We start from the raw sequence: 26,700 nt of genomic DNA, 5'->3' as shown, positions 1-26,700 counted from the left end.
CATTTAAGAGCAAGTGAACATTTTGCGTTGTTGCCATAGCAGTTAACAATTCAAAACAAAAGATTCTGTCTCTCAAGTGGCAAAAAGTCCCCAAAATGGTGGCTGAAACTAGAATGACACAGGACAGGATAGGATTTGTGTAGGTAAAAAAATCATTAGTGGCTTCCCTATAATATTTTCTACATAATAATTTAGGAACTGAAGCTAGAGAAAGTGAAAATCTACATTGTTGCCTCAAAACAAAACATTATGTCAATCTCTAAAGTGACAAAAAGTCCCCAAAATGGAGCCTAACACTATAATGATATAATGCATAGGTTTTGTGTGTTAAAAATGTCATTAGTGGCTTTAAAAAAAAATGAAACTTTTGCGTAGTTGCCATAGCAGTTAGTAAATCAAAACAAAACATTATATCAATCCGTAAGTGTCAAAAAGTCCCCAAAATAGCATCTAAATTTATAATAACACAGGACAGGATAGGTTTTGCATAGGTAAAAAATTCAATAGTGGCTTTCTTATAATATTTATCTATACATCTATATATTATCTATATAATAATTTAGGAACTGAAACTAGAGCAAGTGAAAATCTGCGTCGTTGCCTCAAAACAAAACATCACTCTCAAATGGCAAAAAGTCCCTAAAATGGCGCCTACAACTTTAATGACACAATGCATAGATTTTGTGTAGGTAAAATAGTCACTAGTGGCTTAAAAAAACTAAAACATTTGCATAGATTCCATTATAGCAGTTAGTAATTCAAAACAAAACATTATATCAACCTCAAATGGCAGAAAGTCCCCAAAATGGCGCCTAAAACTATAATGACACAATGCGTAGGTTTTGCGTAGGTAGAAAATTCATTAGTGGCTTTAAAAGAAGTGAATCTTTTGCGTAAATGCCATTATAGCAGTTACTAATTCAAAACGAAACATTATATCAATCTCTAAAGTGTCACAAAGTGCCCAAGATGGCGACTGAAACTATAGTGACACAGGATAGGATAGGCAAAAAAAATCATTAGTGGCTTCCTTATAATATTTTCTATATAATAATTTAGGAACTGAAGCTAGAGAAAGTGAAAATCTGCATCGTTGCCGTAGCAGTTTGCAGCTCAAAACTATAACTACTAATTTATATCAGTCTCTAAAGTGCGAAAAAGTCCCCAAAATGGCGCCAAGAACTATAAAGACACAATGCATAGGTTTTGTGTGGGCAAAAAATTCCTTAGTGTCTTTAAAAAAAATGAAACATTTGCGTAGATGCCATTTTCACAGTTACTAATTCAAAACAAAAAACTATATCAATCAATTAAAGTGTCAAAAAGTGCCCAAAATGGCGCCTAAAACCATAATGACACAATGCATAAGTTTTGTAAAAAATTTGTTAGTAGCCTCAAAAACATCAACAGTTTTTAATACTACGGGTTGTGTTCAAGGATTTTCTGTAGAATTGTTTATAATATTCTTTATTTAAGAGTTGAAACTATCCTTGGGTTTTAGAGCAAGTGAACATTTTACGTCATTAACTAATCCTAACCCTAACTAAACACTTTTTACCACCAAAATGCCACCTAAAACAAACATTTTTATTTGCATGCGTAACAACTTCAAAAAGATAAAACAGAATAAATAGTTAGGTAATACTTTTTTATCAAACAATCACATCTGTTTTTAATAGAGCTGCATAGTTTAGGTAAGAGGATCTGACCTATACTGAGTTACACCATGAGACAAAGTACACAGAGAAGTCAAATGTGGAGTTTTGGGATGAGTTTGGGTTTGAAAACATGACTATTCACTGGGCTGTGTGCGGGATTTGTGGCTAAATTCTTTATAATATCCTCCGTGTAATACTTTAGGAGCTGAAGCGATCCGTGCGTTCCAGAGTGAAGACAAATTTGCATCGTTGCTGTCGCAGTTAACAATTCAAAAAAGCCAAAAGTACCTAAAGCGATGCCCGAAAACTAAACGCAACAAAAAAACGTTTCTGCGTAGGTCAAATAAATCTATTAGTAGCTTCAAAAAGATGTGATAGCGGCTGGACAGGAAGCAAACAGAGTCACAGAAGAGGAGAATCAAAGTCTCGTCTTGATCCAGCCCCATGTGTTTTGGAGATGGTTGTATATCTAAAGTGAAGTGACTTGACACATACTTGACTTCTCATAAACTGTCTGTGTTTTCTGCCAAAGCATGAATCACGTTTTATGATTAAACTAAAAATAATTTGTCTGTTAAACTGAAACAAGAGCACGGGCAGACCGGATGGAGACGGATTGGCTGTAATTTTTGGAAATTTGTTCAGTTAGTTTCCCTAGTTCTTTAAATTTTACTTTGCTACTATAAGGTAAAGTCTTTATATTATGATTTCTATACCTTAATATCTGTTCTGCTACTTTTGAAAACGATTTAGAAGATGTGAAAATTCCAAAATCAATACCTCTAATTTGAGTTTTGGTAGTAATTTTAGTGCTGATTTTTTTGGCAACTCCAAAATGATCAAAATCGCAATGAGAATCTAACCCAATTAGTCAAACCAAAACTGCAATTTCTTCTGCAAACTCCCCCCAAAATCCGCTTTTATCTGCTCATTCTGCAGTTCAGACCTTTATACAAACATATTCTGACTTTTGTATTAGTTTATCAGGTCTTTTCTCAAATATGAAAGGCTCCTGAAGTCCTTAAAACGCAAACTTTGAACTGAATCGTACTTTCGAAACGCAAATCGAGTATCGAAATTCCAAAATCACGCAGCCCTACCTTGAATTAAAAGTCAGTACTGTAGTTTTGAGGTAAATACTTCAAGATAACTTAACGGCACCAGCAACTCTTTGGTTTTTAACTTTAGTTTTGTATATAGCCACAGTGCACCTACGAGAAGTCATAAAGTTATCTCAAAGGAAACAACCTACTTCCTATCTCCACTTAGTTTTGCCCAGGCTTTCCACACTCACACCGCTCCCATTTTCACAGTTTGTAAGTGCGACGTTGATTAACACGGACACGAAACACTTCCAGAACTGTCTTGTAGTTTCGTCGATACATTTTGCTGCAACAAAGGCCAACACAGCTCTTGAAGAAATCACATGATAAGAAGACAAGAGCCATATTACCATATATCTTGTGTGCTTTACGATGCTGCTGCCTGGAGTGTCTTTATGTGGTACAACTCTCCCCAGCCTCCCCTAAAATATTATTACAAACGTTATTGACATATCCTTCTTCAAAGCAGAATAGGCTTCCTTTATTTGTTTTTATAAAAAGTGCATGTGGCCAAATGGGCGTCTTTGTTTAATTGTTGTTATCGTAGTAGTCAATGTTGCTAATATGTACAGTATATCTGTTGTTACTATGTGGGTCTCATGATATCAACACAACACAAACCAGTCATGGCTAAGCTACAGTGTGACAGCAGACTGATGGTCATTTCTCCTCACGTTTACCTCCTAGACTGTGTAAAAGAAGTGGACAAAGGGAGCGTGGTGTCAAATAACCTCTGGCTCCAGTCAAACGAAGCTCATCAAGGCTTGGAGTTAAGAGTAGGAGTTTATTTACGGACAAGGAATAGCAAAATAAAAACTCCAGGATCATGTAAAGTGGGTTAAACGAACATTTTAAGACCAAAATGACGAGACTCACTGCAATTACAGAAAGAGGAGTGATGTTTTTTTTTATGTAAAGTGAACTGGAGCCAGACCTGATGGAGCCAGAAGCGCGCCCACGCTCACGTCCTGTTGTCTTTTCACATATACAGTCTATGGTTTACCTCTCATTTAGCTCCAGCCGTTGTACCACAGACTCTTGCACAAGTCCTTTTTGTTTCTAGTATTAAAATGAATTGTATGGATAGTGTGAACACGTTAATGATTGTACAAACTGTGGCCATTTTTGTTCATTCTATTGAGGCAGTCACAAGCCACACATTCTCTTTGGGGAAAAAGAAGCTCCCAGGCTATGTTAGCCTACAGGCCTGTGCTGTGTGCCGGGAATCAAGAGGCGCACCCACGGCCTTCATCCGCTCATTTTCAACACAATATGCTGCTCGTGTACATTTTTGTATCAAATAAAACATGGCTGACGTTGGTGAACAAAACCTGGCTTTATTTTATTTTTTTATGGTTTCATTTATACTCTCGATTAAAGATTATGATGTATCCCAATATACTTTAATTCATTAACTATTTCATTTTTATTTTATTTTATCTCCAACATAAAGAAAAGGACAAATGCGCGGATTGGGTAAACGCGTTTTTGGGCACATCAATTCAACATGTCTGTGGTATTAAATTTATAAAGGTAAAAACAAACAAACAAACAAAAATTATTGCTATTGCTATGAAGGGCTGACCAGGCTACCAAAACTACAAATGGCCATGCTAAAAGACAAATCAATAATTGCGCTTTTACGCATCTGGCACCATTACGCATTATCTTATATAAAGTCAGCGTTCATCAAATGTGCAAATTCGTTTTGTGCGTAAAATGTATTAAATGAAACAAAACAGTGGGTTTTGGGCCAGTTATTAGGAGGATAGTGTTATAGTATCCTCGCGCGCTCATGTAGGATACAGCCCCCGCTCAGGGACGCACAGACGCAGGAATGTTCGCCTTGGAGCAGACATGTCTCAAAGTCGTCTGCACCTCCTCACTAGCCCACGCTACCTGAACGTGCTTGCGTCAGGTGTGGACCAGTGTTTCTCCAAAAAAGACATCTGTTTCTGGGCGTTTTGTCAAAGTCAGTGCGGAGTCTCGTAGGTTCCCTCGTTTATGGCCGTCATATAAAGTGTTCAGCGCTCATCCTACTGCAGGGTCATAAAGCAACAGCATGCATTTGTAGAATAAACGTGACTTTCCCCCACTCACGACACAGAGACACGCAGAGAGGGCTGCCATAAAGTCATTTAGCCCAGACACTCATCGTGACTATATGGTTTTATTGTGCAGCCTTTACTGCCTCGGAGCCAAAACTGTCCTTCAGAGTGTTAAAGTCATTGTCTGCAGATGAGACCAGACAGCCCCAATCACTTTTGTACGCCACAAAACGCAGGAAATGGCCTTATACAGCGAATTAGACCATGAGACAAAAGCGCACCGGACTAAGAGGCGTTAAGTCTCTGCTATTTCCGAAATGTTACCGTTGGGATGGGCAATGGCGCGGCTAATTTTTTCCCCTAATAGTATTTTATTTTATATTTTATATTTTATATTTTATATTTTATATTTTATATTTTATATTTTATTTTCAAAATAAATGGTTGCCTACACTCTTTATTTTTTGTTTTATTCAACGTTTTACGCGCGTATTTTCTCGGCGTTTACACACGCACTGCTCTGGCAATGCAAGGCCTTAATTTGGATTTTTGTATTAGGATTTTTGTACACGGTTATTTCACATATTTCCACATATGGTATAATTCTCTATATTAACAACAACCTATGGCGCACCAATAGACAAATAAACACACCTTTGTTTTTTGTTTTGGTTTGTTTCAGGTGTGTTTTATTTTCAGAATGTGTACAAATTATTCAAAAAACCTTACTATATCGCCTATATATTCTAGTAAATTGTAGAGTATTTTTCACAGTTTTAAGTAGGGTTAACAAAGAGCCACAGCCTTCATTTTCGCTCGTATAATTAAACAAGCATCGTGCGTAATGGCCGCTCAGATTAAATGGCGTTCCCTGTTCAACTTCTGCTGTAAAATAAATTCACCACAGCATAGTTACAATTACTGCAGACTATTTCAGACAAGAGGGAAGGGCGTAGCCAGTTGTATTTAGTGTAATAAAAAGGTTTTGTATTGTCCTCAAGGTGACGATGCGCTCGTTGTTAGTGCGCATTACACTAATAGTTCGGACTGCGGGGAAAAGCAGGTCCGGGAGAAGCGTGAGACGTGCTTTTGTCTGTTGTGGTGGTTTTTATTCCCTGGGCTAATGGGAGGCCTCCAGGATTAGGTAGTCATTCATAAACAAACCACTGGAGTCTCAGAGGGTGCAGGTGCGGTGTGTGTCCACTTGATGGCAGAGTCGTGCTGCGTAAAGTTGAAAAAGGCGTTTACTGTGTTTGCCGTAAAGTAAGTCACGTCCCTTTATGGTGTAGCTTTTCACTCAAGTGTTCAAAGTTGTAGCCTTTGTATTTCATGCTTTTTTTTTTTTTTTTGGGTGTTTTGTGCAGAAATATATCAGAATACATTTGGCTCCGCAATATATACTTAATAATTAATTTTCTACCTAATCACGTAACGTTACTTGCTCTTTATATCGCTAAATAAAGTGTTAGATTCTGTTTTGTTGGTAGTAATCTTCAGAAAACAAACAAACAAACAAAACAAACAAAAGAAAAAAAACAAACAAAAAACAGGCTATATTTTTCTATTTTCCTCTTTCATTTTATTTATACATAATTATATAAAAGGTTACAATACGCAACTCTTTACGAGGCCGTTTCTTATTTTTTTATATATATTTATTTTTTATAGTCTGTGTGCACAAACCTAGACTATGTGCAAGTTTAATCGAAGGCATTGTGGCAAAAATGGCGTAAAACACAGGTTAAGTTAAAGGCAAAAACACAAACACAAGGCCAAAATGTTTCATTGTTTCAATGTGAGCCAAATCCCGTGTCCTTCTGTTCTATCACTTTTATACTTTTTTTGTTTAATATTCTGTTACAGCGACGAGGATGAAACGTATTGCCTATAGAGCCAATATATTTTGCGCAGATTAAATATTTGTTTATTTGTTACTGCAGAGTGTAAGGTGATTTTTACAGCCTTTGCGTTGTTTCTGTTGGCGTGGCGTAAATGAAGGCACCTCCCCTTTTCCACTGTAATGGATCCAAACACAGGCTAATTGAACTGGCATTCATATTCTGGCCCCATACGCGTAAACCAGAAAGGCCATGTACGCAAAAACGTGCGTGTAAATCTCAGGTCGTATTTTAGAACCACAGGCTTCATTACGCACAGGCGAATCCAGGCCTGACGCATTTTACGCACAACGGATTTAGCGTTAAACAATCAGTATTGGGCTTTTAGTCGCGTTTCGACGCACATAGCAGGCTATTATTATCTTAATTATCACATAATTTGGCTTTATAGCAAATTGCAATTGGCTGAATTGAAAATTGAAAGACCTGTATTTTTGTACAACCACTCTCAGTAAGTTTCGTTCTTCTTTGTGTTTATGATACAATATCAGACCAAAATAACATATATGACTTACTTACTTTATTTTGAACATTTTAAGATTTAAGAAAACACAACATATAATCTCCATACTTGGAAAGACATTCAAAACATTTACATTTAATGAAAAGAGAGAAAAAATAGATATATAAAAACATTCAATGGTCAAAAAGGACTAGGAGTTGTAACAGCGTTAAAGGCCTATTCCGTGTTATATCCTAGTTTCCAGGCTTTTCCAGGCTGTTTTCTAACCCTCTTTGAGTCGCAGCACATATTTTGGTTAAAAAGATTTTGCGGCACACTACTAAAACCTTCCCAGACTGCACCTTTAAAAAAAGAAAAGCAAATATTGTCTCTCGCTGTTGTTTCTGATTCTTTCTTTTTGGTCATGATAGGCTCATTGTTTTGGCTTTTTAACGGGTTCAGAAGTTGCCCAGGACGCTCCAAAATTCTAACTAATTATTTTACTTATTCAGTTAAATGAACGTGTGAATTAAGTTTGATTTTTTTTTCCAATGCACTCTTGGCAATACTTCAAGGCACAATAGTGTTCCCTTGGCACACTGGCTGAAAATCAATACACGCTGCGTAAATCCTCGCCACACTAAAACATGTTCTTGTTTAGTTTTTGGTCACTCAATGTTAATGTTGGCGTAATAATAATTTAGTTTTGAGTTAAAATGTTTCCTTGCAATAAAAACGCATGAGTCCTGACAGTAGCCGAGCTCTGCATCGGCGGATTGAGGCCTGTATCAATATGGCGCGCTTGGATAAATCGCAGGGCTCTAAGTGAGTGTTTGTTGACGTGAGATAGAGCTTTCTCTCGACAGCAGCTGCTACACACACACACACACACACACACACACACACACACACACACACACACACACACACACACACACACACACACACACACACACACACACACACACACACACACACACACACACACACACACACACACACACACACACAACACATTCTCTCTCTCTCTCACACACTCTCACACGGAGGCCATAACCCACTTTTATGAGCTGAAAATGGCCGCTATTGGCCGCTAACGGTCATGTGTGCGCGCACGGGGCAGAGGCTCACGAACAGCCTCTCCTCGCGCGTCCAGAGATGCTGCTTGATGCCCGCGCGCCTCCAGGAACGGTAATCCCATTTACAAAATATTTTCTCTTCCATTCTCTTCGCATTTATTGTTAGAAACGTCCCAGCAGAGCCAAGCAACGTTTATTCTGCGCCATTCTGTGTGGATGTGTTTTTACGCGCGGACCGTGTAAGACTCCAGCTAATTTATGATGCGCAGTTTAAGATGGTGCGTCAGTGTGTTTGTTAAAGACTTCCTCTAGTATCCGGAAATGCGCTTTCTGCTCTTCTTATTGGTTAAAGTTTCATATTCATCGAAGCATCCATGTCAAACAGGTGTTCGTTATGCATTCTTGTATTGACGTGACGTTGTCTTGGATTGTTTAGGGCGCGGAGGAGGAAGATGGGGTCGAGCAGGCTGCCTACGTCAGGTAAGAGAATACAGATGTGACATTTGAACTTGCAATATACACTCATGCAAACCGGCCAATGAACTTTGCTGCATTTAGGTCAGACGTTTGAGGTTAGCCTATATATTTTTTATTTTATGCGTAAGTGCAACGTGAAATACAGAACATGTTTGAGCATCCAGAAAAGTAAAATAAATAAACAAACAAACAGATAAATAAATCAAACAGACTAGCACTTGGAAAGGTTTTGTTATTTAGAGGCCTTTATTATCACAGTGCAGGGAGTACAAGGATATTGACATTTTAAGCCCATGTAATTCCTGTGTTTGGAAGTATGAACAAAGAACTCTCTTGAATGCTAAAATGCCTTAGATAACTCTGATGGATAACACTGCATGGATACAATAATATCATCAACTGTATCACTGTATTAAAAAATGTAATTGAAGAATTAGGACTTTGTTTGTATTGAATGTTCCACTTAGATATAGGGTCTGTGGTGTTGAGGTTTTGTGGGTCCTCTGACCATGAGAAGATGCAAATGCACAGATGGAGGATTCTGGCCTCCTCTCGGCGTTTTGTTGTGTGTCAGTTTTATGAGGGCAGCCTTGGTGTCAGGAGCACAAAGGAGCCCAAAGACAGTATTTTTTCCCTGATTCTCATTTTTACATTTCCTCTTTCATGAGGCCTGGTGGGGTGTGAGAGATACACCCAACAAAGACAGTATTTCACTGGTGCTGCTCAGTGGAGCTCAGCTGGCACTCAGTATTTACAACCTACTGCAATGCGGCATGGAGGGACCCTGTGTGTGTGTGCGTGTGTGTGTGTGAGAGAGAGAGAGGGAAACAAAGAGACAAAAGCAGATAGAGGCACAGACGTAAAATGCACGACTGACAGCCCCAGGAGCAACAAAGAAACCAATCACATCCATTGGTGTCGACACAGTTTCTTTTCAAAGCTCTTACCTAACCTGTGTGTGTGTGTGTGTGTGTGCGTGTGCAGGGTGGTGTGCAGAGCTCTGATAGGGCTGAAGCCTGCGTACAAAGACGATCTGTGCTGTGTAAGTCATGATTAGAACATACAGACATTATTAGTCTGATAAAAGCTGTCCCATACATGTGTCTTTAAGTGATGGGTTTTGTTCCTCTGCAGCCTGGAGCAGTGGATACGACGAGTGAAACCCGTGTGAACGCATCATTCAGGTAATTCATGACCATTTATAGATATAGCTCACGTACATCTATTGAATTATTCATAATGATCTATGAGAGCTGCTCTGGGGCTTAAAGACCCACTCTTTAACATTTTAGCCAAAACTTTTACTAAAATAAAAGCATTTTATTTATTGTTATTGCACTGAAAAACATGGGAAACCATGCATCCTTACTGTGAGCAGCAGTCCACAGACCTAAGTCTTATGTGGCCTGGAGGAGGGCCTCCTCCTGCTTGTTTCCATGGAAATGTTCTTTTGGCGATTAAAAACACTGTATGACATAAAACTACAGTATTTCTCTATGGAGAATGTTTTGAAGTATTCCCGTACTGTTCTTAAATTGTGCATTGCATCCATAGACTGTATTAAAAGTGAACAAACTGAGTGTGATGTCACCCACAGTGTTCAGCTCCAGTCAAATGAAGCTTGTGATGATAACAGACACAGGGGTGAATATGGAGCCAGATCTTTATCATGAATAAGATTTTTTTTGACAGACAAAACAGAGGAATAAAAACACCAGGATCATTTAGAGAGACTTAATATGAACATTTTCAGACCAAAATGACGAGGCTCACAGCAGCAGTTACAGAGAGACAGGCCACAGTATTCAAATGTAAGTCAGTGGGAGCTGGGTTTAGTTGGAAGGGCCGCATGCAAACTTTCTATTTGGAATGCAGGGCCTAATGCGTTAGCTATGTCTATTTATATATATAGTCTATGATTGCAACTCTGGAATTTTCCTATTGTAGGACAAATAAAGGTTGTATGGTTTTAAGTTTCCATTTCCATGGACTCATGCAGGTGACGGGTCTGCGTGTTGCTGGAAGCTGGAACAAGTTGTTTTCAGGTCTTTCTGTGGAATCTCTTTCAGCTTCATACTTCACACAAAGAGAATAGATTAAATCCACGGTTTTCTTTTGACCACATTTATGATTGCAGTCACTGCAGTTGTTATCACTGTCCACCAGGTGGAGGCAGCACAAAGACATGACTTCAAATGACAATGTACATGGAAAACAAAACGTCCAATATACTTCATTGGCCTTTGAAACAAAAGAGGTTTATGCAATTAACCTGATAAAATATTGCAATCTTAAAAATATATGTGAATCAAATTGGTTCTAAATATAGGGTTAATTTGACATGTCTTTGCTTTAAACATGCACAGTACATTATTGTCACTTATTAAGTCAAATAATTGTTCGCCTTAGTGTTTTTTATGTGTTCACTGTGATTTCGAAAGATTTCCAAAGACAAAGGATACAGCGCTGGTGCAGTTGTGTTATCATGTGTAAACACTAGGTGGCGCCACAGTCTCACACATCTTGTATTGCAGCTCATACAGGCTACGTCATTCCCTCTGAGCTGTTTCATAACCTCCCCGCACGCGCACGCTCCTCTCGCCTCCCCCGGGTTTCATCTGGATCGTGAGAATTCCCTTTTCCCACTTACCTTGAATGCACGGCGCGCAAACACGCCTCTCCACGGCTCCTCACCACGAGCTTTTGTTCTCCGCGGTGACAGCTAGGGGGCGGCACTCGCTAAGCCAAGTGTCGGTTGTAAATCACAGGTTCAAGTGAATTTCAAAACCGCAGTGACTAAAGGAAGAGGAGAAGACAGCTTATTTTGATCTATTGCTTCCACACATCATACCATTGTCCGTTTAGTCTGGGAGAGAGTTCTACTGCGGGTTTCACATGACACCACAACATTCTACACACCAATAATGTTTCATACACGTGGCTGCAGTTCAATGAATGTTGTTAAAATGCTGCTTTTTTTTGTAACACAGTGAGATCTTGTGTGTAGTGACTAAAAAAAAAAAAAAAAAAAAGATTAACTTCAAGATTTGTGCATCCACCTTTTGGATGTGTCATGGCAAAGTCCAAAGTGATCAACAGGGAATCTGGGAGTATGACATCACCTCATTCTGGAACTCGGGGAAAAAAAAAAAAAAAAAAGAGAAGAAGAAAAAAGATGAGTATTATTATTGACTTTCAGGTTGTAGAGTGGGATGATGTCATACTCCCAGACGGCGTGGGCAACAGTCAAATTTTCTTATTATTTCTTCTTCTTATTTTTTTAAAATATATATATTTTTAAATAACAAATACCTAAAACGTAAATTTTCAAATATTTAACCTGATTCCAAATAGACAGCATTCTAGTCTATTAATTATTTTGGCCAACAGAATGTTGTGATCCCATCTGAAATCTATATTATTATTATTATTATTATTATTATTATTATTATTATTATTATTATTATTATTATTATTATTATTATGAGTGGTCTGGTATGAGACTTGGCACGGAGCCCAGCGGTCACAGAGGAGCTGCTAAAGTAAGCAAAGCGGCGTCCAGTTTGACACAGTCGCACACACTCTCTCACACACACACTCACTCACACACAGTCTGCGGCGTGTTTTCACAGAGACACTTTATGGCTTTATTGCTCCCCATTTACGGAAATCAAAGCAGGAAACAAATGCTCCAAACAGCATTCCAGAAACATCCGGAAAAATGCCAAACAGCCGTTTGAGTCTGAGACGAGTGGAAGGAGAGGACAGCCAAAACAACACCGCAGAGCATTCTTTTACGCACGGGTTTACGTTTTACGCACGGGCTTGTAAGGGGGATTTAAACAACTGTAGCCAAAACGTTTGGCTTATTATTACTGGCCATTTAGAAATTCCCCGTGAAAATCTAAAAATGTAGGGGAAAAAAATGCAAATTACAAAAAGTGACAGAAAAATAATAAACAAAACACGTGTTAAATCTTTAGGGAAAAAGTAACACAAACAGTCCAACGCAAAACAAGTTAATTTGCAGCATAAAACCCCTGAGATGAAAAGCCTTTTTCGTTTGGCGCCATAATGGAATAAAGTGGCTCTTGGTGCAGGGCCTAATAATTTATGAACCCGCGTGGGAGCAGGGAAAAAAACGGAGCACGTGACGGTAATAAAGTCTGTTTTATTGCCGGTGGTTTGACAAGCCCCAAAATATAACTCAGAGAGAATAGCCGACAGGCGGCCAGATGGGATTGGGAGCTGATATTTGTCCGTAATCAACAGAATGCTCTTTGTGTCGTGGAGAGGAGCACCGCGGTGCCAAGCGATGCCACCGGCCTGTGCGCGCTCTCCAAACGGATTTACTCGAGCCAACAGCCGGTCCCCAGCACCGCAGCGCAGCGCTACATGTAAGTCATGCTTTTCATATTTGGCTGCGATATGAAGTTATGAGTGTACGGGGCAGGGGGCGCGCAGTGAGGAGGGTGGGGGGATCGTGATGAAATGAAATCCCTGCAGCCACCGTGCACGAGCCAGGCGGAAATATCCACCTGTAGTCTCGGCTTTGATTTCATTAGACTTGGACAGAATTTCACTGCTGTATTTTACGTTTTACTGGAGAACTTTACGAACCTGCCCGTGGGCTGGAATTATCCCTGGTGATACATTTACGTAATAGTGCCCTGTTTAATAAAATAATTTAATTACAATTTTATGTTATTTTGAACTATTTAAACGCTACGGTTAACAGTGTTTGAAGATGATTTAAATGTTTTTATGGAAGAGAAATTTCTCCAAATATTTACAGTTTAGGAGAGAATATGATTTTTTAAATTTAAAACAATAACATTAGGCCTAGCAGTGTCGTGCATTTTAAATAATAAATGTAAAATTATTCATCTTTTTAAACCCTCATTTTATTTATTTACCTTTGCTCCATTATTTGGGTTTATTTATTATTTAGCAGCTTAGATATTTTCACTGTTCCTTGTTTTTAGTGCAGTGTTCATACTGCGCATGGCTCGTGCATGCGCGTGTATGTGTGTGCGTGTGTGTGTGTGTTATGAAGATTATGCAAACACACACTGAGTGTATCCCCGCGCGCCCACACCGCGGCTGTAAAAGAGCAGAGCGTAAATATGGCGCAGCAGTGATATGACAGAGCATGCGGAGTACAGTCACACACACACACACGGCTGATGAAATACACTCAGTCACACAGAACACACGCGCGCAGCTCCAAGTGCCACACACACGTACACTAAACCCAGCATTTATTTACAAATCTAGCATTTATTTAAACTAAATAATCCTATAAGTTAGACTTTAACAACAACACAAAAACAAAACAATCATTTGTTACACATTTCACAACCGAGGCACAGGCCTGTCTGCTTTGTCCTGTAGCCGGTCCCTGTGCTCTGGGTTTACGCGTCTGTGTGTCATGCGGGCGGGTCCGAGCGGTGGCCGGAGCCCGGGCTGGAGGTCAGTTAATGTCTAAACCGGGTTAAGGCTGCTGTGCTGCTCGGCTTTGACCCGGCAGAGGGCCGGGGGCGGAGGGGTGATCCGGCGGTCAGCCTGTCTAAGATGAAAAAGTGAAACGACCCCTCAAAGAAAAGACACTGCTCAATGGCTTTATATCGCAGCTCCACATGAGGGACAATTTATTCAATAGTTTATCTGAAAGTCCCTCCAAAAGTCAGTGCAGAAGCGCACACTATCTGAAATAAGAGTCTTTTAAAAGGACATAAGCGCTGCTTGAGTAAACCTGATGCCCGGTCAGCTCGATTATTGAACACGGCCTGTTTGGTGCAATCCTGCTGATTAGACTTCAGCCAAACGGCATCAGCTCCGGATAAATGATCACTGCGCCTATTGGAAATCGTTCACGCTTCATTACAGTGTTGCTGCAAAGTGGTGAAACTCACAGAGACTGCGCAAACCCCAGAGAAAAAAAACGTATCAGGATCATCTTTGCGTCCAGGTACCGCGGTTTTACGCACTTCTGACCGTTACGCATTTGTCTTGAGCACAATAATACACTGGAGAGGGGCAGGGCAGTAGCTCTGATGCAGCGCGAACAATGGGCTCGTGAACTCTGGATGGTCCCTGCGCGAGCCCCTGCGTTGCCCTGTCCAGCGCGAGGACTAATGGAACGGTGAACCAGCGGTCAACGCTTCTGATTGACCCTCTGGCGACCTGAGCAGCTAGGCTACATTCTCCCACAAGAATGCTCTTTCAAAACGCATCATCTCTGCGCTCTTGTTGCGCCTCTAAAGAGCCCAAAAGTTCGGCCATTCACAGTGACTCCACCTTAGCCACCCTGGAATAACGGTGAATAATGGAAGTATTAGGTCAAAGTCCCTTTTACTCGGGGCATGGATTAATTGCCCTGCCTCAATAGATTGGCTCATTTGTATTTACCTCCGAAGGTGCCCTGAAAGCAGCCGCGCCATTTTTCACCTCGCACTGAATCACGGGATTGATGTTTACTCTTTTGTGCAGAGTCAGCTCCATCTGACTGTTGTGTTGATCCCCTCACAGTTTCCACCATCTTCTGCTCCAAACCACCCGGGGAAGCGCGCGCACAGCTGCACCGGCCGAGCGCTGCCAGAGCCCAGACAAGCGCCCGCGGCTGAAAAATCTCTGCCATGTTACTGGGAGTTTACAGTAATCAGGCGAGCCAGAGACATGCCAACACTGCTCTTAATGACGCTTTCCCACCGCTGACAGACACTGCGCAGGGCATGGGAAGGGCTCCATTGCAGAAATAAATCATTACACAACGCATAATACCTCAATGTCCACCATATAATATTGATTAAACTTGTGTCCATTGGAACGCACTCAAATCCGATGGAACAAAAACTCCCTGCGCAGAGGACGCTCAATCTTCGGACTCCCAAAAGAAACACACCTGGACAGCATCACCCCAAAAGCATTTTTTTATTTAAAGCAGCAACGAAACTTAATATATCTCTCAAAAAATATTATTTGAGTAGCACAATTATTCTGCAAAGTACATGTTTAGTGGAATTATAATGCAAGTTGGACATACTGGTCAATTTCGTTTACTTGAATTTACTTTTATGAATAAAAACTTTGTGGTTCCATGTAGCTGTGTTTACCGGTCCAACCTTAATCTGATTACCGGAGTATTTATTTATTTATGTGGTTTATTTAGCAAGGACAGTCGCATTACTCAACTTCTCTGTAAAAGCCCCAGAATAAGTCAAAGTTAAGTTAGTTTTCATTGCACAACAATAAAATTGACACAATTTTACAAAACAGTTAAAGTTCAGTTCAGCTAAAAGCAGTGAGAAGTAAAATTGAACGCTCTAACGTAAAGATCCAAGTCCGATACGCCTAATCTGATTTAATTCCAATACCAAAGACGCTGAGAAAGTTTGATCTCATTTTGGATTTGGACGCAGCACTTCTACGCCAATAATGAGACTTCCAGTTATCTGATTTTACTGCCCTTCACCGTGTACATTAGTGGCTGCGGTTACATGCACACTCAAAATCAGATTATAATCAGATTTCGGAGTTATACGACTATTAAAATAACATGTAAACACCCTGATTTCTTTTGGATCACGGAACCAAAGATCTTCGCACATCAGATCTTGCGGTTTTGTGTGTCATTTTAAGTAATTCCGAATGAGACAATAATAAGATTTTGATGTGCGTGTGAGCGAAGTGAGTTTTTAACCATGTTACTAACCATTTTTCCTATTTATTTTTATTTTGTCTACTGTATTGGAACCGATATTTCAGTTTTCAAAAAGCTTCGGATGACTTAACTAAATTTGCAACTCCTCAACTGTTTTTTTTTTAAACTTATAATGGAACTATAATGTAAAATAAATGATGTAAATAGGCCTATGTTGTAACTGGAACACTGCGTACACTGTATTAATCCATTACCCACGCGCTGTACTTGTGGACTCAGCGTGTTTCTGTTCTGTCTAATTACTGTATTCATTTCGATTTCTATAGGGAACTCACATTTTCCGTGCATTATCCGCATCGTGTTATTCGGACGCAGGCACCACGCTGTTCCACAACAACAGGTCTTATCTCTGCTTAAAAAAAAACAAAACACACACACAACATGGACTGTAATTATACCTATTCATCAAAATTAACGCTGTGGACTTTTAACGAGTGTCTCATATCAAAAGACGCCGGCTGCTTTAATGACTCCAATAAATTACGGCCCTGCTCTGATGAGTCTTCTGTGTTCAACGACGACACCGGGTGAAAAATGGACAACTACGGGCGAGATGGTGTTTTAAATATGCGTCATTATGGTACAGCAAATGAGACGGAATGCCAGAAGAACGAAAGCGCGGAGAACCCGAGAACCGGAGAGAACCATGGCCCCTATATACCCTGTAGAACCGAATGTGTGTGGAGCTGACTCGTCACAGATTGGGTTCTAGGGGAGTCTATGGGTCATGACTGAACTTCCAGCCGACTCCAGTGAGAAGATTTGAAAAAATATGAGTTCGTTTATGCGTTTGAAGGTCCCATTTTACACACGTTTGACTCTTGTTGAATGTTGTTAAATCTGTGTATCATTCGTTCATTTGTTCTTTAAAATAAAACCCAAAATAAGAAATTGAAAAAAAACAACTATTTTCTTCATTATTTGTCTCCAAAACCAAAGTGAAAAAACAGATAATGATTAATTTTTTCAGTTTTCGATTTTGTGTTTAAATGAATAATGGAAAAAAAACGGATAAACTGCGATGCCGGACTTTTGCGTCGCATACAGACTGAACCAGGACTGAGAACGGGACCAGACCAGGACCAGACTGGGATGGAGACCTGGACTGAGATTGGGACCAGACCGGGACTGACACTGGGATCTGGTTTAGTCCTGATTCAGTTCTAGTTTAGACCTGGTTTAGTCCTGGTTTAGTCCTGGGATCAGTCCTGGTTCAGTCCTAGTCCTGGTTCCAGGCTGGTCCCAGTCTCAGTCCCGGTCTCAGTCCGGGTCTCAGTCCAGGTCTCAGTCCTGGTCTCATTCCTAGCCTGGTCCCGGTCTAGTTTGGTCTCATTCCTGATCAGTTTACACGGCACACCTCTGGGCCAGTCCCGACACTCCTGGATCAGTCTTGGTTCAGTCCTGTTTTAGTCCTGGTTCAGTCCTGGTTCACTCCTGGTCCAGTGCTGTTTTAGTCTTGGTTCAGTCCTGGTTCAGTCCTGTTTTATTCCTGGTTCAGTCCTGTTTTAGTCCTGGTTCAGTCCTGTTTTAGTCCTGGTTCAGTCCTGGTTTAGTCCTGGTTCAGTCCTGTTTTAGTCCTGGTTTAGTCCTGTTTTAGTCCTGGTTCAGTCCTGGTTTAGTCCTGGTTCAGTCCTGTTTTAGTCCTGGTTCAGTCCTGATTCAGTCCAGCATCTCAGTTTAAGTCATGGAAAATGGGAAACGGTCATTATTCGTTTTTTCCATTATTAATTTTAAACACAAAATCGAAAACTGAAAAATCGTTATCCATTTTTTTCATTTTGCCTTTGGAGACAAATAATGAAAATAATAATTGTTTTGTAATTTTCTTATTTTTGGTTTTATTTTCAAAAAGGAATGAACAAATGATACATGGATTTCGTTACCTTGGAGTTGTGTTTTGTTCCGTTCACACATGTTTGAGTAATCCTGCGTTATTAGTCTGACTGCATCTCCAACGCTCAAACTGTTCCATCTCGTGGTAGTTGAAGTGGTAGTTTTCGAGTTAATAGCCACCATTTACCTCTTGGTTAGTAGAGATGGAAAATTCCTTGGCTGAAATTGTCCAGATGATTCGAGTCAAAGTGGATGAGGTTTTAAAACACTGCGAGACACGTTTTGTATTACCACGTGACATCACAAGGTGTTTTCAGTTCAGTTCAGAGAAAAGAATTCAGCCTAAATATACAGGGTTTGTGTGTTAAACTTGTGTGAATTAAACAAAACACAACTCTGAGTATGTTTGCGATGGGGGAAACTACATCAGAAAATGACGTATGGGTCCTTTAAGCGAAAGTTAGAACACCCAAGCACCCATTTGGAACATTGGGTTTCCAGGTATAATTTTGGCTCTTGATTTGAAGGATTTGGCACAGCAACGGTCCTCTGTTGTCATAGCAATAATGCAATTAAAGCCAAAATATTATCTTTCTGAATTGAGGAAGTTCTTCACAAAATTCTTCAAGTCACTAAGAAATCAGCCGCCTGACAACGGTTGAAGGATTTGGCACGACAACGGTCCTTTGTTGTCATAATAATAACGCAATTAGAATCCAAATTTTTTATCTTTTGAATCGAGAAAGGTCTTCAAAAATTTCTTCAAGTCACAAAGAAATCAGCTGCCTAACAACGGTTAAAGGTTTTGGCACGGGAACGGTCATTTGTTGCAATAACGCGATTAGAATCCAAATATTACATCTTTAGATTTAGATTAGAATGGTCTTCGCAAAATTCTTCAAATCACGAAGGAATCATTTGCCTGAAACCTAATCGATCCTTTAAAAAAACTGTCATCACAATGTTCAAAATTACGAAATGGAGACAACTGAAGGCATTTATATCCGATAAAAGTTCTCTAACAGTCTTTATAACACAAACAAAACAAAATAAGCAGTCCTATGCAGTGTAGAAATGTTAGTTAGTTTGCTTTTATTTCAAAAATTCTATCTCCAAAATTTTAACTTCACGAAAAATATCATTTTTGGTAAAGAATGTTATATATCTGTACATAAAATTAAAGCAACGTTGTAGTATTTTTCCAGTAAGTCTTGATCTAAAATACCAAGAGTCCATCGTACTCTCCTCTCTTATATTGGAGCAGTTTAATTCGGCCAAACCACCATGACTTTTCACATTTGATGACACTCTGAGGCTCATCCAGGTTTGTCCATTGAAATCACATCACGTCACGCTTCACTTTTGCCTTTAGCTGCCTCCTTTTTGACATTTTGATAATATATATGCTTCTTTACAGTCTTTTAAAGGGTCTATAAAAGTTGACCTTACGCTGAATTTGGCTGCATTTACACTAGTCTCAAATCTGGCTCTGACTCACTTTGGTCAGATTTGATCATGTCAGTGTAAACAGGCCAAGTTCACAATTCTGCAATGTTTTAACAAATTGTATTAACCAAGTTCCAAGTTCCCATGTACTAATGTAAATAATGGTGACTGTGTAGTAGTAGTAGTATTAGATTTGGTTTAAACGTTGCTCAAGATAATTCGATTGATATAAATGCTGTTTATTAAAGATCAAGTTTGCATTTTTGTGTGTCTAAAATTGCTGATCAGATATTAAAAAGTAAAACCTGTATGTACTATTCAAATTATGGTTATCTAAACTAGTTCTTGAGTCGTCCAGGAATACGATTTTATCACCAAACTGACTCTACTTAGTAAAGAAACGTAGGATGCAAAAGTTGAGTAAGTTCAGTTGTTTTGATCCAATTTCGTGATAATTTGAAATGACACAATACACTATTCCCCACACATTTATTTAACAAGTTGTGCCTTTCTGTGCCCTGTACCCTCTCTGAAAAATGTGGAGAACTAACGTTAGGGGAACAAAAGTAGCCCGTATGTCAGATGTTGTTTTAAATGGCTTTTGTACTATTCTGAAGTGAGACAATTTGCAGTATCAGCGTTTTTCACCCCTTTGTGAAACCCGATTACATCGCGTATCAAACAAGTCCATTTAGTCCGGTCAGTGAGTCCTGCCAAGACTTCGATGAAGTCGTCTCTACTAAAAAGCTAATATTACACGAGTGGACTGTAGTTTGGCCCGAGCCTCGGACCGGAGCATCTTTAGGCGCAGCTGCTGCCAAAAAGTGATCCTCGTGAAATCCCGGAGCCGCTCCTGGATTTATAGCCCTCCACTGGCGCACAGATTATTCTCATCACCAGTCATTTATCTTTGCGCAGAGAGGGGATGCGTTGTGCCACATGCGTAAAGGGCCGGGGAATCCTATTACGCATCTCTATTCTGTTCGTGTGGGGGCCTGCTTTAACTTAACCCTATTGATTAAGCTTCTATCGCATTATTTCTCTTCATTTCTCTAACGTCTTGGCACGTCGCTCTACGCTTCAGTGTCATTTTTTACGCAGAGCGGAGCATTTGGCTGTATGAAGGCGGGGTTATCAGTGGTGAGAGGGACACCTCGGGCTGACCTTTGCCAAACAAAGCCGTATACTACTCACTGTCTGCGACTCTTTATGCGCTTTCTTTAACTGCATGGCATCTTTTTGTTGAGCGTCTTTTGACCGGCCACAAGGCCAAATATGGCCTGCGTCCCTCAATATGGCCCAGATTAATTTTTCAGGTCGGGCATCTGGGCGGGGGGTTCAACTCAGGCCGCTAAAAGTCATAAATTACAGTCGTCCGCGCGCTTCTTCAATAGGTGCTGTTCGGAGTGGGGGATGCGCGGATAGACAGATTTATAGAGGGACTTGAGTTATGTCTTAGATAAACAATGGGCAGATTTCTGTCTATTCGTTTGGCTTAAGTGCGTCAGAAACGTGGAGACATTGGTCAGTAAAAAGATACTGTGCATTTGTGGGTCTAAAGATGTCACAAAAACCACAATGGTAAACAATGGGACTATATTTACGACGAGGGCAACTGAATTACTGAATTGAATTCTATCTTGGTCCGCGTGCGTAAAAACATTACCTGGCAACACTGGGCCGTCACACAGCTCTTTGTAGGAAATTGGCTGTATATTTTAATTACAGAATAGAAAAGAGAAATCGTGATCTCTTTGAGTAATAGTTTTTATTTTTCTAATATGCACGTGCGTAAAAACGCGCCAGAGCGCATTATCCCAGATGAATGTTATATTTATTTGATGTGGCGCAGTTATTACGCACATGCGTGCTCTTACTGTACTTGTGTAGACTTCATTAATGTTGTTTATTTGTGCAGAATTGATCTTGTTTTGGAGATACATATTTTTAGACTGAACTGGAACAGATTTACGCACGATAGCCAATCACTTTGCACTTTTTATTGTGGAGAAAAGTGGCCTGGCACATTAGTCTTACATGAGTATTTATGGTTTGAGTTGTCCTTTTAAAAGTCCATTAAAGCGCCTGTTTTGTGCGCACGGATCTGATGAGCCCTTCTAAGGAGCACATCTTCATTAGCTTCATATAATGAACATTTTTTCCCTCAAATTATCCCATTACATGTGACATAAACAAGGCGAAATGCCGCCTGTGATTGGCCAGCCTCGGGGTCACGTGCCCCGCATGGCCGTCCGTCTATTTGACAGCCGCAGGATGGCTTGATGCCAGAGGGGGGAAAAGAGACAGAGAGAGGGGAGAGAAAGAAAAATTAGTATTCTCGTGCTAGCCTCGCTATAAATCAATCATGGAGTCGTACGTGGTGAGCTGTAAATACGCTGAGCCGCAGTTCCCGCCTTGTGAAGAAGATTACAGTAATTTTAGTGACCAAGGGGGGTATTACAACAACCCTCCGGACAGTGGTAGTTATGGAGGGGGCTATCAGTCCAGCGTGCACCCCCCTCCGCCTCCGTACACACCACAACAAGCCGCCTATGTCCACTCTGTGCAGGGCCCGCTCCGGGAGGACCATGGCAAGGAGCAGCATCCAAGTGGCCACTTCCCCGGATTCACGGAGCAAGAACGAGCGGCTAAGGATGACTACCTGCAATGTCAGGCCTGGATGACGTGCGCAAAGCCCGTTCAGGTGCAGAGAAAGACGGGATGCCAGGTTAAAGACAAGCCGCCTATTGTGGTGTATCCCTGGATGAAGAAGGTGCATGTGGCGCACGGTAAGAGCTCGGGCTACTCTAAACATATAGGCCTGTGTGTTTCATCTCTACTTAACGGCGCATTTGCATTTCTATTTGGGGCTGGAATTATTTATGATCTTAGTGAAAGTCAGGGAGAATTATGGGCCCATAAACTTTTATGGCTCTGACCAAACGTGCGTGCGTATGTGTGTGTGCTTGTGTATGTGCGTGCGTGCTACAAAAGTTGGAGGTGTTGCGGTGCTGCAGCTTAAAAAGTTCACATGGTTTGTTGAACGTAGCAGCGTACAGAGTTAGAGCACCTCGGGGCAATAATTATCCTCCATACTAATAGACAGAAAAAGCCATTCACTCTTAATGAATTGGTAATGATGATGTCCACTAAACTGAAGTCCAGCCTCATTTTCTATCTCCATCTCTATGCAGTGAACCCAAACCATGTGGGTCCAGAACCCAAACGTTTACGCACGGCCTACACGCGCCAGCAGGTCCTCGAGCTGGAGAAAGAGTTCCACTTCAGCCGGTACCTCACGCGCCGCAGACGGGTGGAGGTGGCCCACGCGCTCTGCCTGTCCGAGCGACAGGTCAAGGTTTGGTTCCAGAACCGACGCATGCGCTGGAAGAAGGACAACAAGCTGCCCAACACCAAAGGACGCAAGAAGAAGGCGGCAGCGGAGAGCAGCGGAGGAGTAGAGCGGGAGAAGGCCGCCATCACGGTCTGAGGCTGGGCACGGGAGCAGAGTTTGGCCCGGGACAGCGCCGATAGAACTGTGGTGATCCACGGTGCTGCACAGGAGAGGCAGACTATAGGCTTTTGAAAATTGTAACTTTTACTTTGTCTTTTACATTTACGTGTCATATCTATATTTAGCCTTGAAGTTGCATCAGATAATTTTTCTATTTGATTTCATGATGAATGTCTTCCATTTAGCGCTGCAGGTCACGTGACACGACAGGTCAAAATTAAAAGAGGTTGACCATATCTCCCTTTGAAAAGTAGAGTAGAAGCCTTTAATTGTAAGGACGCACAAACACATTCTTTTATCAGCGGGTTTATGAGGGTACATCTTTTTCGTTGGAGGTCTGGAAATATGGTCAACCTAAGTTAATATTTACGCAAAGGCCAAAAGCAAAGTCGCCAAACTCCCATCTGACACGAGGAGAATGAGGGTGGAATTTTGGACAAAACAGGGTTTGATTTCTACAGGGTAAACACATACAGGGTTTTCTATGAGCTACCTACACCGGGGTAATTTATGAACACGAAAAGAATGTTGTTCCCACAAACTGGCGCTAAGGAAAACACAACCAAACGACCCGAGACTGCGCCAAATGCTGCGCCTGCACTGTACAAAGACTATTTATGTTACATACGCGGTACTGAGCAGGACGTGTAGCCATATTTCTCACGCAACATCACGTTTTCAACTATTCTTTTGGGATTGTTTTTACGCACGAGATACAAAGAACAATAAATTATTTAAGTGGCTAGATTTGGCACAGATATTTTTCCCATCATTCCGTTCTCAGGGTTTACATGGTTTTTATACATAAACATCTATTCCTGGAGCTGTTTACGGAGCAACGAGAGCTTTAAAATTCTCTCAAAAATGGCACCATTTAGCTTTGCATTCCAGTTTAATATGCTATTGTGTTATTAGCCAGTACTTATTTTATGTGTATGGATTATTAGACGTATATTTTATTCCTAGTACGCATCGTCATTGTTTTGTTTGAGCAGATTTTTATATGTGAAAATGTTTTTGATACTAGATAACAATAAAAACACGAGTTGTGCAAAGTGTGGAGTCTTCTTTTTAATATAGCTCGGTTTTTCTTGTGTTGGGCGCGCTATTGATTTGCAGGAACGAAAATCCATTGTACCCTTTAGCCAAGAGTGAGCATCTGTGCTATAATAGATCTCTGTCCGCGCTATAATTCACTCGGGCCCGGGGTCGATGGATAGAAGGAAGGAAGGCTACACCAATACAGGGTTAGATCTCCAGGCTTTATAGAAATGCGGCGGTGTAATCTCGCGGGGAACCTCACACGTGATGAGAATAATTCGTGTATAGCAATAAACAGAATTTGATTAAAAGCACTAGAGGGGGTATAAAGACACGAGAATGCTGAATGGAATATGATAATTTTAGCCTAAATGTTAGAGACGTGTAAATCAAACGTGTGTTCAAAATTATATGCAATACGTTTTAAAAATCATGGCTTTTTACGCACATTTTACGCACGGTTTACGCATGGGTTTTTCCCAAACGCACATAGTAAAACACACGTAATAAAGTACATAATAATAAAATAAATATCTATAAACACACACACACACAAGAAAAATACAAATAAAAATAGACAAACCAATAACTATAATATTAGAAATACTTTGAAACGAATTAGATACAGAAATGGCGAAAGGAAAGCTCAGTAAAACACAACACTTCAAAAAGAGAAAAAAACACAAGGTTAAAACAATATATAAAGTGTCTATGGCTTATAAACAGTACAATAAATATAATGATATATATTAAATATCAGGCAAGTGACTTAAATAGTAGGTAATAGCAGACAGTAAATTTGGTGATTCACAGCGGTGTTCACCCATATCTCAAATAGAATGTATTTTACGCACGGGTTATTTTGCCTTTTCCAAACACACATTGCTTGATTTCAGATAGGACCACGACTTTCTATAGGCCAATAATAAAACAGATGTGGGAACTGTTAAAATTAATGTTGTTCATTGCATCAGTGCAGCTTTTTGTTGTAATATATCTACTTCTAGGGGTCTAGTCAGTAATAGAAATAATCAGGTTCGACATTTGTACTATAAAATACAATTTTATCAATAGGGAAATCTGGCTCTTGGCCCCATCTGGGAGTATGACATCATCACATCTGAAAACCACCAACAGCCTGATTAAAAAGAACCACACTCGCACACATCACACCCAAACTGTAGCCTACTTACCGATTAACTTTACGCACATTTTACGCATTGTTTACGCACAGGTTATTTTGCTTTTTCCAAACGCACAACAAACACATAACGCCACACACACACTTGTTTTGCTTCTTGTGAGCGTGGAGAGGGCATGTGCGCGGTGGACGTCGGGGGAAATGAGCGCTGAGAGCAGTAATTGGTGGCTTCCGTGGGAGACGCAGTTCAGACCGGAGCAACACTGACAGAGACATATCTATCCCCCCACTGCTGCACCACAACAAGCGTGTATATGTGTGCATTTAGTAAGACACGGCAAACAGGGCAGTCACCGCAGTCTGACATAACGGTGTGGTCTGATGGGAAAGCAGAAAGGCTAAGCTATTAATTAAGAAAACCATAGTAAAAAGAAAGGGCGCTTTAGTTGGGTAAATGTATTAATAAAAGATACACATTTGGATGGGTTGAAAAGATAAAGACACACACAAACACATAACAGATGCAAATCCATCTTCAGCATCAGCAACACTAGACTGGGAGTTGTGAAAAAACAAGCACGCCATCTGGTGGATGTAGCTTATACGACACTATCGTGTTCTACATCTGTATAGCCATGAGGGGGGATATTCATAAATTTAATTATTTATGACGATTTTATGACCTTTTTTTTAACCATAACACACTGTCGCATTTTAAGGCAAGCATATCTATAAAACTCTTTGGGTAGTTGTGAAAAGTGTCCATCTGGCGGATGGAATATGACAGTTCTACATCTGTATAGCCATGAGGGGGGATATGGTCATGTTATTTAATTATTTATTACAATAACTTATGCATTTGCAACATTACATGGTCACATTTTTAGGGCTAGTGGTTAATAAATGTCTATTAAACGTATAATTCTGGGTGGTTGTGAAAAGTCTATTTGCCATATTTGACACCTGTCTCTTGCTATCTTTTTTGCTACTTATTTAGAAGTTATTATTACCATTTATATTTTTTACTCTTTGTGATTATATTATTATGATGTGTGAGCCACTGTGTCCAAATAATTTCCGGTGTGGATCAATAAAGTGTGTCTAAGTCTCAGTTTATTTAAGTCTAAGTGTCCATTAAAGAAAAAATTCTGTGATTTCAAAGACATTCCAGCATTCACATAAAATAAACTATATTTAAATAATAACCTGCAATATTAACCAGAAACAGCATTACTAAAAAATAAACGTATACATTCCCGGAACCTGATAGTGTAGTCCTGTGTTTTGTCACGGACAC

General features: G+C 40.2%; 1 protein-coding gene across 1 annotated transcript; it reads left to right on the top strand.

Moving 5' to 3' along the window:
- The first annotated feature begins 22,034 nt into the window (after positions 1–22,034).
- LOC110153144 (homeobox protein Hox-D4b-like) lies at positions 22,035–24,133 on the top strand. The gene is made up of 2 exons (XM_020917016.2): positions 22,035–22,496; positions 22,902–24,133. The coding sequence occupies exons 1-2, from the start codon at positions 22,073–22,075 to the stop codon at positions 23,195–23,197; spliced, it is 720 nt and encodes a 239-aa protein (XP_020772675.1). The 5' UTR covers positions 22,035–22,072; the 3' UTR covers positions 23,198–24,133.
- Positions 24,134–26,700: the final 2,567 nt, after the last annotated feature.

The sequence above is a fragment of the Boleophthalmus pectinirostris genome, unplaced genomic scaffold, assembly GCF_026225935.1.
Source record: "Boleophthalmus pectinirostris isolate CB_2022bp ecotype Guang Dong unplaced genomic scaffold, ASM2622593v1 HiC_scaffold_5, whole genome shotgun sequence".
Lineage (NCBI taxonomy): Eukaryota > Metazoa > Chordata > Actinopteri > Gobiiformes > Gobiidae > Boleophthalmus > Boleophthalmus pectinirostris.
Note: the sequence above shows the minus strand (reverse complement) of the source record. Positions and strands in the feature narration are given on the sequence as shown.

What these genes read in the sequence shown, in the direction of transcription:
- LOC110153144 (XM_020917016.2), top strand. Translation starts at nt 22,073, where the DNA reads ATGGAGTCGTACGTGGTGAGCTGTAAATACGCTGAGCCGCAGTTCCCG. An exon ending in GAAGGTGCATGTGGCGCACG is followed by an intron (nt 22,497 to 22,901) that starts GTAAGAGCTCGG and finishes ATCTCTATGCAG; the next exon opens with TGAACCCAAACCATGTGGGT.